The sequence below is a fragment of the Mirounga angustirostris genome, unplaced genomic scaffold, assembly GCF_029215605.1.
Source record: "Mirounga angustirostris isolate CCGP_5_RB_7025 unplaced genomic scaffold, mMirAng1.0.hap1 SCAF_5, whole genome shotgun sequence".
NCBI lineage: Eukaryota > Metazoa > Chordata > Mammalia > Carnivora > Phocidae > Mirounga > Mirounga angustirostris.
Window position 1 is genome coordinate 127,376,190 of NW_026991713.1, and position 15,321 is coordinate 127,391,510.

The 15,321-nt window shown below is 42.3% G+C and overlaps 1 protein-coding gene across 5 annotated transcripts in view; it reads right to left on the minus strand.

The window, feature by feature from the left end:
* Window positions 1–15,321, minus strand: part of MCM10 (minichromosome maintenance 10 replication initiation factor) — an 83,281-nt gene that overhangs the window by 42,694 nt on the left and 25,266 nt on the right. For 4 of the 5 annotated variants that reach the window (XM_064592064.1, XM_064592063.1, XM_064592061.1 and 1 more), the window contains exons 17-18: window positions 14,531–14,644; window positions 12,085–12,230 (exon numbers count right to left, since the gene is read on the minus strand). In XM_064592064.1, coding sequence (XP_064448134.1) covers window positions 12,085–12,230; window positions 14,531–14,644 — 260 coding nt within the window. The remainder of the gene's footprint in view (window positions 1–12,084; window positions 12,231–14,530; window positions 14,645–15,321) is intronic. The other variant, XM_064592065.1, reaches the window with a different exon arrangement.

The following is a 15,321-nucleotide window of genomic DNA, read 5'->3' on the forward strand; positions in this document are numbered from 1 at the left end:
CTCTATACCCAATGTGGGGCCCGAATTCACAACCCCGAGGTTGCATGCCCCTCCGACTGAGCCAGCCAGGCACCCCAAGAAATACTTTTTTTTTGTTTTTTAAAGATTTTATTTATTTATTTGACAGAGAGAGCGCGCGAGAGAGGGAACACAAGCAGGGGGAGTGGGAGAAGGAGAAGCAGGGCTTCCTGCGGAGCAGGGAGCCCGATGCGGGGCTCGATCCCAGGACCCTGGGATCATGACCTGAGCCGAAGGCAGACGCTTAACGACTGAGCCACCCAGGCACCCCCAAGAAATACTTTTAGCTACAGGCCAAATATTGTGGGAGACACTAAAGCAAGACTGCTTAGAGGGAAACATGTAGCTTTAAACACATTGATGTGGGAACGGGAAAATTTAAAAACGAGTAAGCTGAGTGTAAGCAATTAACTGACATTGGCAAAAGGATATACAGCAAACCCAAAGAAACCAGAAGGGCAGAAAGATAAGGACAGAAATCAGTAAAACAGAAAGAAAATCAATAAATATTAAGAAAGCTAAAAGATGGTTTTCTGAAAAGAGAAGAAAAATAACAGCACAAAATACAGTAAATGTCTACTAATAAAAAATAGCAAGTAACAGACTAAAAACAATAAAAGTTTATTAGGAACAACCATATGTCAATATACTTAAAAACTTAAATGAAGTGAATTAAAAGAAAAAAAGAAAGCTGAAATTGGCAGAAGAGACCATGAAATTGAAATGGTTATCAAGCCACTTCGGACCTTAAAACCTGGGCCTAAATAATTTTACAGTTGAGATTTATTAGAAGCTTAAGAAATAATTAATTGCTATTTAACATAAACTATTTCCAGAAGCTGCTCAGTTCATTTTATGAGGCTCATATAATCTTTGTTCTAAAACCAGGTAAGGCTAAAAAACAAACAGGTCTAATTCACTTATGAATATACAGTGGACCCTTGAACAAGATGGGGGTAGGGGTGCCGCCCCCTCTGCACTTGAAAATCCACATTTAACTTTTGACTCCCCCATAACTTAACTACTAATAGCCTACTGCTGACCAAAGCCTTATTGATAACAGTCAATTAACACATATTTTGTATATGTATTACATATTGTATTCCTACAATAAAGTAAACTAGAGAAAAGAAAATATTATTAAGAAAATCATGAGAGAGAGAAAATACATTTAGGTACTGTACTGTGTTTATCGAAAAAAATTTGCATATAAGTGGAGCTGTGCAGTTGAAGGGTCAACTACAGACATAAAAATCCTATATAAAGGGGCGTCTGGGTGGCTCAGTCATTGGGTGTCCGCCTTTGGCTCAGGTCACGATCCCAGGGTCCTGGGATTGAGCCCTGCACTGGGCTCCTTGCTCCACGGGAAGCCTGCTTCTCCCTCTCCCACTCCCCTTGCTTGTGTTCCCTCTCTCGCTGTCTCTCTGTCAAAAAATAAATAAAAATCTTAAAAAAAAATCCTATATAAAATATTAGCTAATTCAATATAACTGTATACTAAAATAAAAAATCCTGGACACAACATCAAAACCACTAATAATCCAATTAAAAAAGACATGAATAGACACTTTTCCAATGATACACAGATGGCCAACAGATACATGAAAAGATGCTCTACATCACTGATCATCAGGGTAATATAAGTCAAAACCACAATGAGATATCACTTCACACCTCCCAGAATGGCTAAAATCAAAAAGACTAGAAATAACAAGTGTTGGCAAGGATGTGGAGAAAAGAAGAACCCTCGTGCAGTTGGTGGGAATGCAAATTGGTGCAGCCACTGTGGAAAATAGTATGGAGGTTCCTCAAAAAAACAAAAAATAGAACTATCCTAAGATGTAGTAATCCTGCTACTGAGTATTTACCCAAAGAAAATGAAATCACTAATTTGAAAAGATATATGCACCCCTGTTTACTGCACCATTTATTTACAATAACAAAATTATGGAAGCGTGCGTGCACGACACACACACACACACACACACACACACACACTGGAATATTACTCAGCCATAACAAAGGAGTAAGACTGTGCCATTTACAACAGCATGGATGGATCTAGAGGGTATAATGATAAGTGAAATAAGTCAGTCGGAGAAAGGCAAATACCATATGCAGAATTTAAGAAACAAAACAAATGGAGAAAGAAAAAGAGACATTTACCAGACTCTTAAATACAGAGAACTGGTGGTTGCCAGAGGGGAAGTTGGTGGGGAGATGAGTGGAATGGATAAAGGGGATTTCAGATTAAAAAAAAAAAATCAACAAGTAGGGTCTACTCAAAGAATGAAAGGAAACTTCTGAGAGTGATGTCACCATCACAAGGTGAGCCGTTCCTTTTTCCTCTCCCTTTTGATTTATAAGTAATTGGACATCTATAACCAAAAACCAAACAAACAAACAAAAGCACCTGTGCACAGCATCCAAGTCACCAAGGGTGGATGGGAGCAGGGAGGGCAACGAAGGAGGGGAGCGGTCATGGAAACAGCAGGTCAGCAACACCCTTCTGGCAGGAGGTGGAGGGTGAAGGTGTCGAGTGAGGGTCGGCCACCCATTCTGCAGCTTCTACAGCTGGAAGGACCGCAGGAAAGTGCCTCCTCCTACCTGCCCAGGGATTCGGCCCACGGACTTCCAGGCTCACCCAAAGCCACAAATGCTAAGTACACACCTCCCCTGAGTTGGCCACCACCGCCCCCTTTTTAAAGGGCACTCTGCCCAGAGAAATCAAAAACATGTGCTATAGTGCCACCTTCTGGAAAACAAAAGAAAGGCTCCTAATTAATTAAAGGTTGAACTATCAGAATCAAAGTGAACAAAACCTTGCCTAAGTTAAGAAAGGTTTTCATTACTTCAAATGCGATGGCAGAGACACTTTTATCACACACCATGAAAAATCACGGTAATACAGCATTAAAAATAAAAACAAAAACAACCTGACAATTTTCCAGCAAAGGAGCCCAAAGAATATTGCAATCTAACTGATAAAGATTTTAAAACAGCTTTTATGAAGAAATTCAGCAAGCTACAAGAAAACTTAGAAAGGCAACGCAATGGCCTCAGGATTAATAAACAGAAGAACTTCACAGAAGAAATTTTTTTTTTTTTTAAAGATTTTGTCAGAGAGACAGAGAAAGCACAAGCAGGGGGAGTGGCAGGCAGAGGGAGAAGCAGGCTCCCCACTGAGCAAGGAGCCCGATGCAGGACTCGATCCCAGGGCCCTGGGATCATGACCTGAGCTGAAGGCAGACGCTTAACGACTGAGCCACCAGGCGTCCCCACAGAAGAAATTCTAAAAAAAGCAAAACAAATTCTGGAGCAGAGGAACTCACTAAATGAGATGACAGAATGCACTGGAAATACAGCAAATCAAGATGGAAGACAGGAATCTAAAAATGATTCAAGTGGAAGAAGTGAGAGAATGAAGATTTTAAAAAAGAAAAGAAGTCCTCTGAGATTCCACATAGAAACAGATTCCATTGGAAAAGCCAATGTAAGAAAGATGGGTATTCCAGAAGGGGAAGACAAGAGGACAAGAACAGAGCGTTTATTTAAAGAAGTAATAGCGCTGTGAATTGTGTAAGACTGATGAATCACAGACCTGTGCCTCTGAAACAAATAATACATTATATGTTAAAAAATAAAATAAAAAAAGCAGATAGTAGGAAGGGAAAAATGAAAGGGGGAAAATCGGACGGGGAGACGAACCATGAGAGACTACGGACTCTGAGAAACAAACTGAGGGTTCTAGAGGGGAGGGGGTGGGGGGATGGGTTAGCATGGTGATGAGTATTAAAGGGGGCACATTCTGCATGGAGCACTGGGTGTTATACGCAAACAATGAATCATGGAACACTACATCAAAAACTAATGATGTAATGTATGGTGATTAATATAACATAATAAAATAAAATTTAAAAAAAAAATGTAATAGCTGAGAACTTCCCAAACCTGGGGAAGGAACTGGATACACAAGTCTATGAAGCTAGTAGAATACCTTCTTATCTCGATGCAAGAAGACCTCTCCAAGACACAATTATATCAAAGCTGTCAGAAGTCAATGAAAAAGAAAAAATGTGAAAGGCAACCGGGGTGGGGGGCGGATAGCAACCTACAAAGGATCAGGCAATCAGATTTCTCAGCAGAAACTCTATAGGCCAGGAGACAGTAGAATGGCATATGAAAAATATTTGAAGATTAAAAGCTGCCAGCCAATATTCTGCAAAGTTATCCTTTAGATGGGAAGGGGAAATAAAGACTTTCCCAAACAAAAGCTGAGGCGTTTACCATAGACCTGCTTATAATAAGAAATGATGGGGTGCCTGGGTGGCTCAGTCGTTAAGCATCTGCCTTCGGCTCAGGTCATGATCCCAGGGCCCTGGGATGGAGCCCCGCATCAGACTCCCTGCTCGGCGGGAAGCCTACTTCTCCCTCTCCCACTCCCCATGCTTGTGTTCCTGCTCTCGCTATGTCTCTGTCAAATAAATAAAATCTTAAAAAAAAAAAGAAAGAAAAATGCTGAAAGCTCTTAGAGCTGAAACAAAAAGACAGAAATACACAAAACTCCAATTAAGGTGATAAACAGTCAGAATTATAAAATTGTTAACTCTTTTCTTGAATAGTATATTAAACTCTTAATTATAGTATAAAGGTTCGGGCGCCTGGGTGGCTCAGTTGGTTAAGCGATTGCCTTCAGGTCAGGTCATGATCCCGGGGTCCTGGGATGGAGCCCTGCATCGTGCTCCCCGCTGCTCTGCAGGGACCCTGCTTCTCCCTCTCCCTCTGCCTGCCACTCCCCCTGCTTGTGCTCTCTCTGTCAAATAAATAAACTCTTTAAAAAAATAAGATAAAAAAAATAGTATAAAAGTTCAAGGAAAAGAGCATTATAACTATGGTTACTACTTGGTGATGACATCGCAGCACAAAGGAAATAATTTGTGACCTAAAATATAAAAAGGGAAGAGAAAAAAGATGGACCCTTTAAGGTGAAGATAAATTGCTGATAGCAGAGAAAGGATTATTTTACCAAAGAGATGTTTTATGCAGACCTCATGGTCACCACAAGTCAAAGATCTAGAGCAGAGACACTAAACATAAAAAGTGGGGAGACTGGGAGGGGGGAAAGATGGCAGAGGAGTAGGGGACCCTATTTCAACTGGTCCCGGGAATTGAGCTGGATATCTACCAGACCACTCTGAGCACCCACGAAACCAGCCTGAGATGTAAGAAGATCTGGATCTCTACAAACAGAATATTGCAGGAGGTTGGTTTTGAGGTACGAAGCGGAGAGCCCTGTATCGGAGGATAAACGGCAGGGGGAGGGTGCCTGGACGTGGGGATCCTACACCACCGGTGAGTGACAGCCTCGCGCGCTGCGGAGGGGCACAGACTCGCAGATCGGTAGCGTCTGGAAAGGACTTTAGGGCAGCCCCCGGGGTGGAGGACCAGACCGGCGGGGTCACACGCGCACGAACCTCAGCCGCTGGGACAGAAACCCGGAGGGAGGGTCGCGCACACGCGACTGCAGCCTCCGAAACGGAAACCTGGTGCATGGGGGTCCTGCCGGTGAACTGCAACCTCCAGGGTGGAAACCCCGAGCGGTGGAGTCACACACACGCGAACTGCAGTCCCCAGGACAGGACCCCAAGCGGTGGAATCGCGCGCGCGTGCGAATTGGCAGCGGCTGGCGGTTTTAGAAGCACAAAGGGCAGAGACGTGCCCCGACCTGGAGGCAGGACTGGGAGCGCTGCTGAGGGGCGCACAACCCAGGACGCTGCAGTTTATAGCAGCACGGACAGAAACGGAGACGGTGTGGCCTGGAGAGCACACTGGAGAACAGACTGAGTTCTCTCCTCTGAGGCAGAGGGTTGGAAACGGTCTCTTCTGCTCTGACTCGTGGAAGAGACGCGGAAAGCCCCCAGGGAAAGGCGCCAGAGAACCAAAGCCCCAAAAATTGATTCCCACTGAGCCCATGCCCCGCCACAGGGGCGCAGGGCAACTCCGCCCAAACAGGGTTGCCTGAGTAACAGCGCGGCAGGCCCCTCCTGCAGAAGACAGGCTGGGAAAACAAGAGGCCAGCAACCCTAAGGTCCCAAGAAAACAGGTGCATCTTGCTTGGGTTCTGGTCAATAATTTGGACTCTCTGCATTCCCTCAACCACCCATCAACAGAATGACTAGGAGGAGGAACCCCCAAAATAGAAAAGACTCAGAGATTATGACTTATGCTGCAGATTTACAAATGGATGCAGATATAACCAAGATGTCGGAGATGGAATTCAGGCTAGCATTTGTGAAGACAATGGCTAGAATGGAGAAATCAATTAATGGCAACATAGAGTCTCTAAGGGCAGAAATAAAAGGGGAATTGGCAGAACTTAAAAATGCTATCAATGAGATCCAATCCAATCTAGATAATCTAACAGCTAGGGTAACTGAGACAGAAGAGAGAATAAGCGATCTGGAAGACAGTATAATAGATAAAAAGGGGAAAGAGGAGGCCAGGGAAAAACAACTCAGAATCCATGAAAATAGAATCAGAGAAATAAGTGACACCATGAGGCGTTCCAATGTCAGAATCATTGGAATCCCGGAGGGAGTGGAGAGAGAGAGAGGGCTAGAAGATGTATTTGAGCAAATCATAGCTGAGAACTTCCCTAATCTGAGGAATGAAACAAACATTTGAGTCCTAGAGGCAGAGAGGACCCCTCCTAAGATCAAGGAAAACAGGCCAACACCCCAGCATGTAAAGTAAAACTTGCAAATCTTAGAACCAAGGAAACCATCTTAAGGGCAGTTAGGGGGAAGAGATTCCTTACGTACAGAGGGAGGAACATCAGAATAACGTCAGACCTATCCACAGAGACCTGGCAAGCCAGAAAGGCCTGGCAAGACATATTCAGGGTACTAAATGAGAAGAACATGCAGCCAAGAATACTTTATCCGGCAAGGCTTTCATTTAGAATGGATGGAGAGATGCAGAGCTTCCACGACCGGCAGAAGTTGAAAGAATATGTGACCACTACGCCGGCCCTGCAAGAAGTATTAAGGGGGGGTTCTATAAAAGGAATAAGACCCCAAGAGTGATCTACAACAGAAATTTACAGGGACAATCTATAAAAACAACGTCTTCACAGGCAACATGATGACAATTAATTCATATCTTTCAATAATCACTCTCAATGTGAATGGCCTAAATGCTCCCATAAAACGGCACAGGGTTGCAGATTGGATAAAAAGACAGGACCCATCCATATGCTGTCTACAAGAGACTCATTTTGAACCTAAAGATACATCCAGACTGAAAGTGAAGGGATGGAGATCTATCTCCCATGCCAGCGGACCTCAAAAGAAAGCTGGGGTAGCAATTCTTATATCAGACAAATTAGATTTTAAACTAAAGTCTGTAATAAGAGACACAGAAGGACACTATGTCATTCTTAAAGGGTCTATCCAACGAGAAGATCTAACAATTGTAAATATCTATGCCCCCAACATGGGAGCAGCCATCTACATAAGCCAACTGTTAACCAAAATAAAGAGTCATATTGATAACAATACGTTAATTGTAGGAGACCTCAATTCTCCACTCTCAGCAATGGACAGATCATCTAAACAGAAAATCAACAAGGAAACAAGAGCTTTGAATGATACATTGGACCAGATGGACCTCATAGATATTTACAGAACATTCCACCCTTCCATATATACACTGGAATATTACTCAGCCATCAGGAAGGATGAATACCCAACTTTTACATCAACATGGATGGGACTGGAGGAGATTATGCTAAGTGAAATAAGTCAAGCAGAGAAAGTCAATTATTATAGGGTTTCACTTATTTGTGGAACATAAGGAATAACATGGAGGACATTAAGAGAAGGAAGGGAAAAATGGGCAGGGGGAATTGGAGGGAGAGATGAACCATGAGAGACTATGGACCTGAGAAACAAACAGGGTTTTAGAGGGGAGGGGGGATTGGTTAGCCCGGTGATGGGTATTAAGGAGGGCAGGTACTGCATGGAGCACTGGGTGTTATACGAAAACAATGGATCGTGGATCACTACATCAAAAACTAATGATGTATTGTATGGTGACTAACATAACATAATAAAATTAAAAAAAAAAAAAAAAAAGGTGGGGAGACTGAGCAAATCACCATGGAAAACCACCAACTTAAAAAGTAGGCAGAAACAAGGAAAAACAAATAATGTGGAGACCAAACAACCAGACGACAAAAGATAAAATAGCAGTAGTAAATCCTTACCCATCAATAATCACCCTAAATTTAAATGGATTGAATCCATCAGTCAAAAGGCACAGAGTGGCTGGATGGACAGAAAAAGACTCAACCATTTGCTGCCTACAGGGGTCACGTCTCAGCTCTAACGACACACACAGGCTCAAAGTGAAGGGATGGAATATATGTTAATAAATTGGACACATTTCAATCTAATTTTATACCTCAAGGAACTAGAAAAAAAAGAACTAAGCCCAAATTTAGCAGAAAGGAGGAAATAATAAAGATCAGAAAAAAATAGAGACCAGAAAAACAACAGAAAAGATCGAGACTAAGAGCTGATTCTTTGAAAAGATAAAAAAATTGACAAACCTTTAGACTAAGAAAAAAAAGACACAAAATTAGAAATCAAAGAGGAGACAACTGATACTACAGAAATACACAGAATCATAAGAGATGACTGTGAAAGATTATATGCCAACAAATTACATAACCTACAAGAAATGGATACATTTCTAGAAACCTACAACCTAAGACTGAATCAAAAAGAAACCAAAAATCTGAACAGACCAATAATGAATAAACCAGCATCACTTTGATGCCAAAACCAGAGAAGGATACCACAAAAAAATAAAAAGGTAGACAATATCTCTGATGAATATAGATGCAAAAATTCTCAACAAAACATTAGTGAATCAAATTCAAGAACACATTAAAAGGATTATACACCACGACCAAGTGGGATTTACCCGTGGGATGAGGATGGTTCAACATACACAAATCAATAAATTTAAGACATCACATCAAATAAAAATCACATGATCATCTCAATAGATACAGAGAAAGCACTTCACAAAATACAACACCTTTTCATGATAAAAACCCTTAATAGATTGGGTATAGAAGGAACATACCTCAACATAATAAAAGTCACATATGACAAATTCACAGCTAACATTATACTCAAAAGAGATAAAATGAAAGCATTTCCGTTAAAATTAGGAGCAAGACAAGGATGCCCACTCTCACCACTCCTATTCAGTATAGTACTGGAAGTCTTAGCTAGAGCAATTAGGCAAGACAAAGAAATAAAAAGCATCCAAATTGGAAAGGAAGAAGTAAAATTGTTGCTATTTGCTGATGACATTATCTTATACATAGAAAATCTCAGAGAGTCAGTCAAAAAACCATTGCAGTAATCAACAATTTCAGTAGAGCAGCAGGATATAAAATCAACAAACAGAAATCAATTACGTTCCTTTACACTCAGGATGCACTCAATAACAATAAAATGCTTAGTAATAAATTTAACCAAGGGGCGCCTGGGTGGCTCAGTTGGTTGGGCGACTGCCTTCGGCTCAGGTCATGATCCTGGAGTCCCGGGATCAAGTCCCGCATCGGGCTCCCTGCTCGTCAGGGAGTCTGCTTCTCCCTCTGACCCTCCTCCCTCTCATGCTCTCTGTATCTCATTCTCTCTGTCTCAAATAAATAAATAAAATCTTTAAAAAAAAAAAAAATGTAACCAAGGAAGTGAATGGAAATCTACGAGACTTTCCTGAAAGAAATTGAAGATACAAATGAATGGAAAGACACCCCAGTTCACGGATCTGAAAAAATTAATATTGTTATAATGGCCAAACTACCCAAAGCAATCTGCAGAGATTCAATGCAATCTCCATTAAAATACCAAAGGCATTCTTCAAAAAAGAAAAAGAAAGAAAGGAAGAAAGAAAGGAAAGAAAGAAAGGAAAGAAAGGAAAGAAAGAAAGAACAACCCTAAAATTTGTGTGGACCCAAAGAAGACCGTGAATAGCCAGAGCAATGCTGAGAAAAAAGAATAAAGCGGGAGGCATCATGCTTCCAGGTTTCAAACTATACTACAAAGCCATAGTAATAAAAGCAGGATGATCCTGGCGCAAAAATAGATACATCGACCAGTAAAACAGAATAGAAGGCCTAGATTTAAATCCCAGTATATATAGTCAAGAATACCCAAATGGGGAAAGGACAGTCTCTTCAACAAACAGTGCTGGGAAAACTGGAGAAACACACGCAGAAAAAGAAAGTGGACCATTATCTCACATCCCTCACAAAAATTAACTTGAAACGGGTGAAACACTTAAACATAAGACCTGAAACCATAAAACTCCTAGAAGGAAATGTAGGGAAAAAGTTGATTGATACTGGTCTTGGCACTGACTTTTTGAACACGATGCCAAAAGCTCAGGCAACAAAAGCAAAAATCAACAAATGGGACCACATCAACTCAAAAGCTTCTGCACATCAAAATTAACAAGTAACACAATGAAAACCTACAGAGCAGGAGAAAATGTTTGCCAGCCATCTATCAGACAAGGGGTTAATATCCAAAATATATAAAGAAGTCAGTCAACTTAAAAACAACCCATGGATAAGCTAAATGGTAAGATCGTACAATGAAGAAAAGATATCTACTCACAATCATAGTAAACTGGAAATAAAAAGGAACTTTCCTTAAGTTGGTAAAGGTTATACTTGGAGGAGAAATTTGTGAAGGATACATTCACTTTAAGATAAAGATCAAAAATGGAAGCCCACTATCATCACTATTATTTAATATAGTATTGGAGGTCTGGCCAACCCTATCAGGAAAGACAAAGAAATAGAGGGTGTAAGGATGGGAACAAAACAGGTAAAATTTTCTTTATTTGCGGATGATCAACTACATAGAGAAATCAACAAGTTACTGGCATAAGAGCCTAATAAGCTTGCCAGAGGCAAGATCACCATATAAAAAAATTAATAACATTTCTCTACACCAACAATAAGCAACTAAAAAATATACTAGAAAGTAAGTTGCCGTTCAAAGTATCAACAAAAACAATGACACATCTAAGAATTAATTAAGAATACTCAACATTTCAGTGGAGATAATTTTAAAAATTAATAAAAGCCAGAGGATGGAATGAATAAATGGGAAGATACTCCATGATCTTAAAAAAGATGATTTCATATATAAAAGACATTAGTTCCCACAAAATTGGTTTATTCATTTAATGTGATCCTAATTCTACTACTTCTTTTTTTTTTTTTTTAAAGATTTTATTTATTTATTTGACAGAATAGCGAGAGCAGGAACACAAGCAGGGGGAGTGGGAGAGGGAGAAGCAGGCTTCCCGCCGAGCAGGGAGCCTGATATGGGACTCGATCCCAGGACTCTGGGATCATGACCCGAGCCGAAGGCAGACGCCCAACAACTGAGCCACCCAGGCACCCCCTAATTCTACTTCTGAGTGGGATGGTCCTTAAACTAGTGCTCTGAGAACATCAAGAAAACCTGAATGAAATAAATATCCTAAAGGGAGTATCAACCACTGTAGGAGAATCCCAATCTCCATCAACAGTTCTGTGGGTGTCCTCCTCCAGGACCAGACCCAGACTCTCAGCTTCCCGCTTGGCCTAGAGTCTGCCAATGCTCCCAGGGCAAAAATGGCCACAGAAGTTAGCTCATCGCTCTAAGGTCTACCCTGGTTCTGGTTCCCTAGTTCTTGTCCCAGCAACTTCAGGACCTTCAGAGAAATGACTTCTGTCTTTCATTCAACAAACATTTGTGAGGACCCACTATGGGGGCACTATACTAAGTACTAGGGGTAAAGCAGTGAAGATACTAAGTACTAGGGGTAAAGCAGTGAAGAGGGCAGGGTCCCTTCCCTCTGTGAGCTTTTAGGGATGGCCCGAAGAGGCATGGAAATAAGGCCTGACCCTCAAAATGAATTGTCCAATGTTCTAGTAGAACGGCATCACATGGGAATTGAAGAGGGTTTAAAAACGTCAGGTAATTCTCCTACCTGCAGTGCTTTTTGGGGAGCCTATGCAGGGAGATGCTTCTGTTTCCACAGGGACACTTGAAAAACCTCTTTAGGCCGTCATGCCAGTGGTAGTCATGCTGCTCACTGATGCAGGTCTCCAAAGGCTTGAAGTGGGTGTAGGCACACTGCATAAAACCAACAGGAGGGCACACATCTCTCAAGAGCTTTGAAAGAGAAACTGGCTATCTGCTAAGAGGGCAATCTGTTCCATGAGAACTTTTGTTTTCTCACCACCACCCAGGTAGCTGAGAGCAGAGCAACCACCTTATCTACTAGCTGCGCTGATTTCTTGAGTCCCGCGGACTGATTTTTTCTTGTGTTTGCCACAATTTTTGGTCAGGCATGAAGTACACAACAACCTTCTGTAACATCAAGACAGAAACACTGGAAACCTCCCAATAGCTTCATCAGGTCTGTCCTAAATTTACTGCCATTGCTTGGTGATAGGACACTGACACTTGGGGCCTATTCAGTAGCCCTTTTATTTCCTCTTAAAAAGCCTCAGAAAAGGAAGTAAGCTTTACTACTCTTATTTCATAAGCAGCAAAATCAAGCAGAGATATTAATAATTCACTTGTAATTTCGATCCTCACAAGGACTGAATAGAATAGTAAACACTTAGCAGCATCCAGACTAAGAAAGAGAACCTCCCCAGCACTCCTGAAGCACTCCCTGCGCCCCCTTCCAGGCACTGCTCCCCCTGCACCGCAAGGGTAATTACCACCCTGCTTTCTAGCAGCAGAGATTCATTTGCCTGGTTTTGAATTTTGCATGAATGTAATTGTATGACACATTAAAAAAAAGGGGGGGGAAGGGAGGGGAGAAAGAAAGAAAAAGAAAAAAAAAGGAAGGAAGGAAGGAAGGAAGGAAGGAAGGAAGGAAGGAAGGAAGGAAGGAAGGAAGGAAGGAAGGAAGAAAGAAAGAAAGAAAGAAAGAAAGAAAGAAAGAAAGAAAGAAAGAAAGAAGGAAATGATGGGTGAACATTGAAATAGCTGCTGGGACAGAGCACCGTGGTTTCCGGTAATCAGAGTCTAGCCAGAGAAGTAACTTTTGGTTTTGGCAGCCTCAGAAATACAGAGCAGAATGGTACGCCAGCTGTGGTAGGCAGAACAGCCACCCCCTGCCAAGACACACACACCCTACTCCCTAGAACCCATGAGCACATTAGGTTACATAGCAAAGGGGGACCAGGGTTGTTAGTTGATCTTAAAATTGGGAAATGATCCTGGATTATCGGGTAGGCCCAACGGAATCGTTAAGGGCCCTTAAAAGTGGAAGTGGGACTCCTTAGGGAGGAGGCCGGAGGATGTGAGAAGAGGACTTGGCCTGCCATGGCTGGCTCTGAAGATGGAGGAAGGAGTTGCAAGCCAAAGAATACAGGTGGGCTCAAGAAGCCAGGAAAGGCAAGGAAACAGATTCTTCCCTAGAGCCTCCAGAAGGAACGCAGTCCTGCCAGACCTGGATTTTAGCCCCATGAGACCCACGGAGACTTCCGGCCTACTTAAATGCAAGATAATAAAGTTGTGTCCTTTAAACTGTCAAGGTGGTGGTTATCTGAACAGCAATGGGAAACTAACACACCAGCTATGTCCTTAGGTTTGCTGTTCTGTCAGAGTAAAAGCTGTTGTCTGAGGTAAAACCTTTACTTATTCTCAACTTTCTCAAGGAAGCCCCTGCCTTCTGGTGACAGCTGATTTAGGGCCGTCCCCTAAATGTAAAGGAGTGGTAAGGTTTGAAAAGGAATAAAGACAGAGAAAATTGTACTTGGTAAGCTAAGCCTCTTCCTCCTCTTACACGTGCTTATGAGGGGGATTAGCGAGGGAGGATAAAATGAGTGGTAATGGAAGGATACGGTTCTGCAAGAACTATTTTTTGGTCCTATTTTATCAGTGTTGATGGACAGGGGGTTTATCATTTTCTAGTAGACTTAGTGTAAAAATTCTGCAAATATAAAAAATAATGTAATTTATACTTTGCCTTGAGATTCAATTTAGCAGGTTAAGCCCTGAGTAGAAAGGGACAATAGTAGTTGGTCCTAACATGTGACGCCAAAGGAAATCATTCAACCTATGTCCCGGGACTGTGAACCACGGACTGAGGGTGTGCTAGAAACTTGAGAAGGACAGGTAAGAATAACTTGGGTCCAATGGACAAGGCTTGCCTGCAGAACCAGGAGCTGTGATCAAATGAGAGGAGAATCTCACCATCAACGCTCTGCCACCAGAGCTCGGAGGCCAAGTGGGCAGGCAGCCAGGTCCTTGGCTGTTGTGAGCAGCTTGCTTTCCAGCCTAATTAAATGACCTGTGCAGGACTCCAATCACAAGACATGGCCCCATATCCCATGTATCTCCATGTCCCACTGAGTCACAAGAGGTCACAACAGCTCCAAACTGGGCCCAGGGTTAGAAGCATCTCCTATACTCACCGTCTTGCATGTCACTACTCGACATTTCACTTCTCTGATGCTTCTCATCTTTTCTTCCATTTGTTCCTTTTTCACCAGTGGCTCAAAATAACGTTCCTGCAGCTCAGCCTCAGCCTGGAACGACAAGGCATACAAGAGACCTTGCACCAAATCCAACACGTATTCAGGCACTGATTTAATAATAATAAAAACAACCAAAGAGACAAGCTGTTATGAGGACACCTGATAAGAGCTCAAGGAACTGTAAACCAAAAGATGATCAGAAGTAGACATAAGCTCTTATTTTTCCAAAAACTAGGATGAAAGCATCTGGTGATTTAAATTTTAAAACACCAAATACAAACTGAAAATACTAACATTATTAACAGCATCATCGCGTCAAGTGTGTGCAACAGAAGGGAATTATTTCTCCTGTGCCAATACAGACTCAGGCTATGGAAGGCATTCAGTGGCACCCCACTTATGACAGCCCAGTCTATTTGCCAGACCAAGCACTTGGCAGGAGCAATCCCTGGTTGTCTTGAACAGGGAGTAGGTGTGAGGGCAGAGAGAGATTGAGAGCAGAAGGTGGTCACGGCTGGGGAGTTATTGCAGCTGCACAAGGCCCGGGGCCTCTGGTGGCCACAGAGCCAGGAGCTCAGCTCTACAGCCTCTTAGGGTTGGCCCCAGCTTCTCTCCCGGCCAAGTTTCAGGTCTGGTAGAATGGTGGGATATACAACTGTCTCATTAGTCAGTAGTTTATCAAAAGAGCAGAGCACTCAGAGCACTGCCCCCATGGAGACATTGTGAAA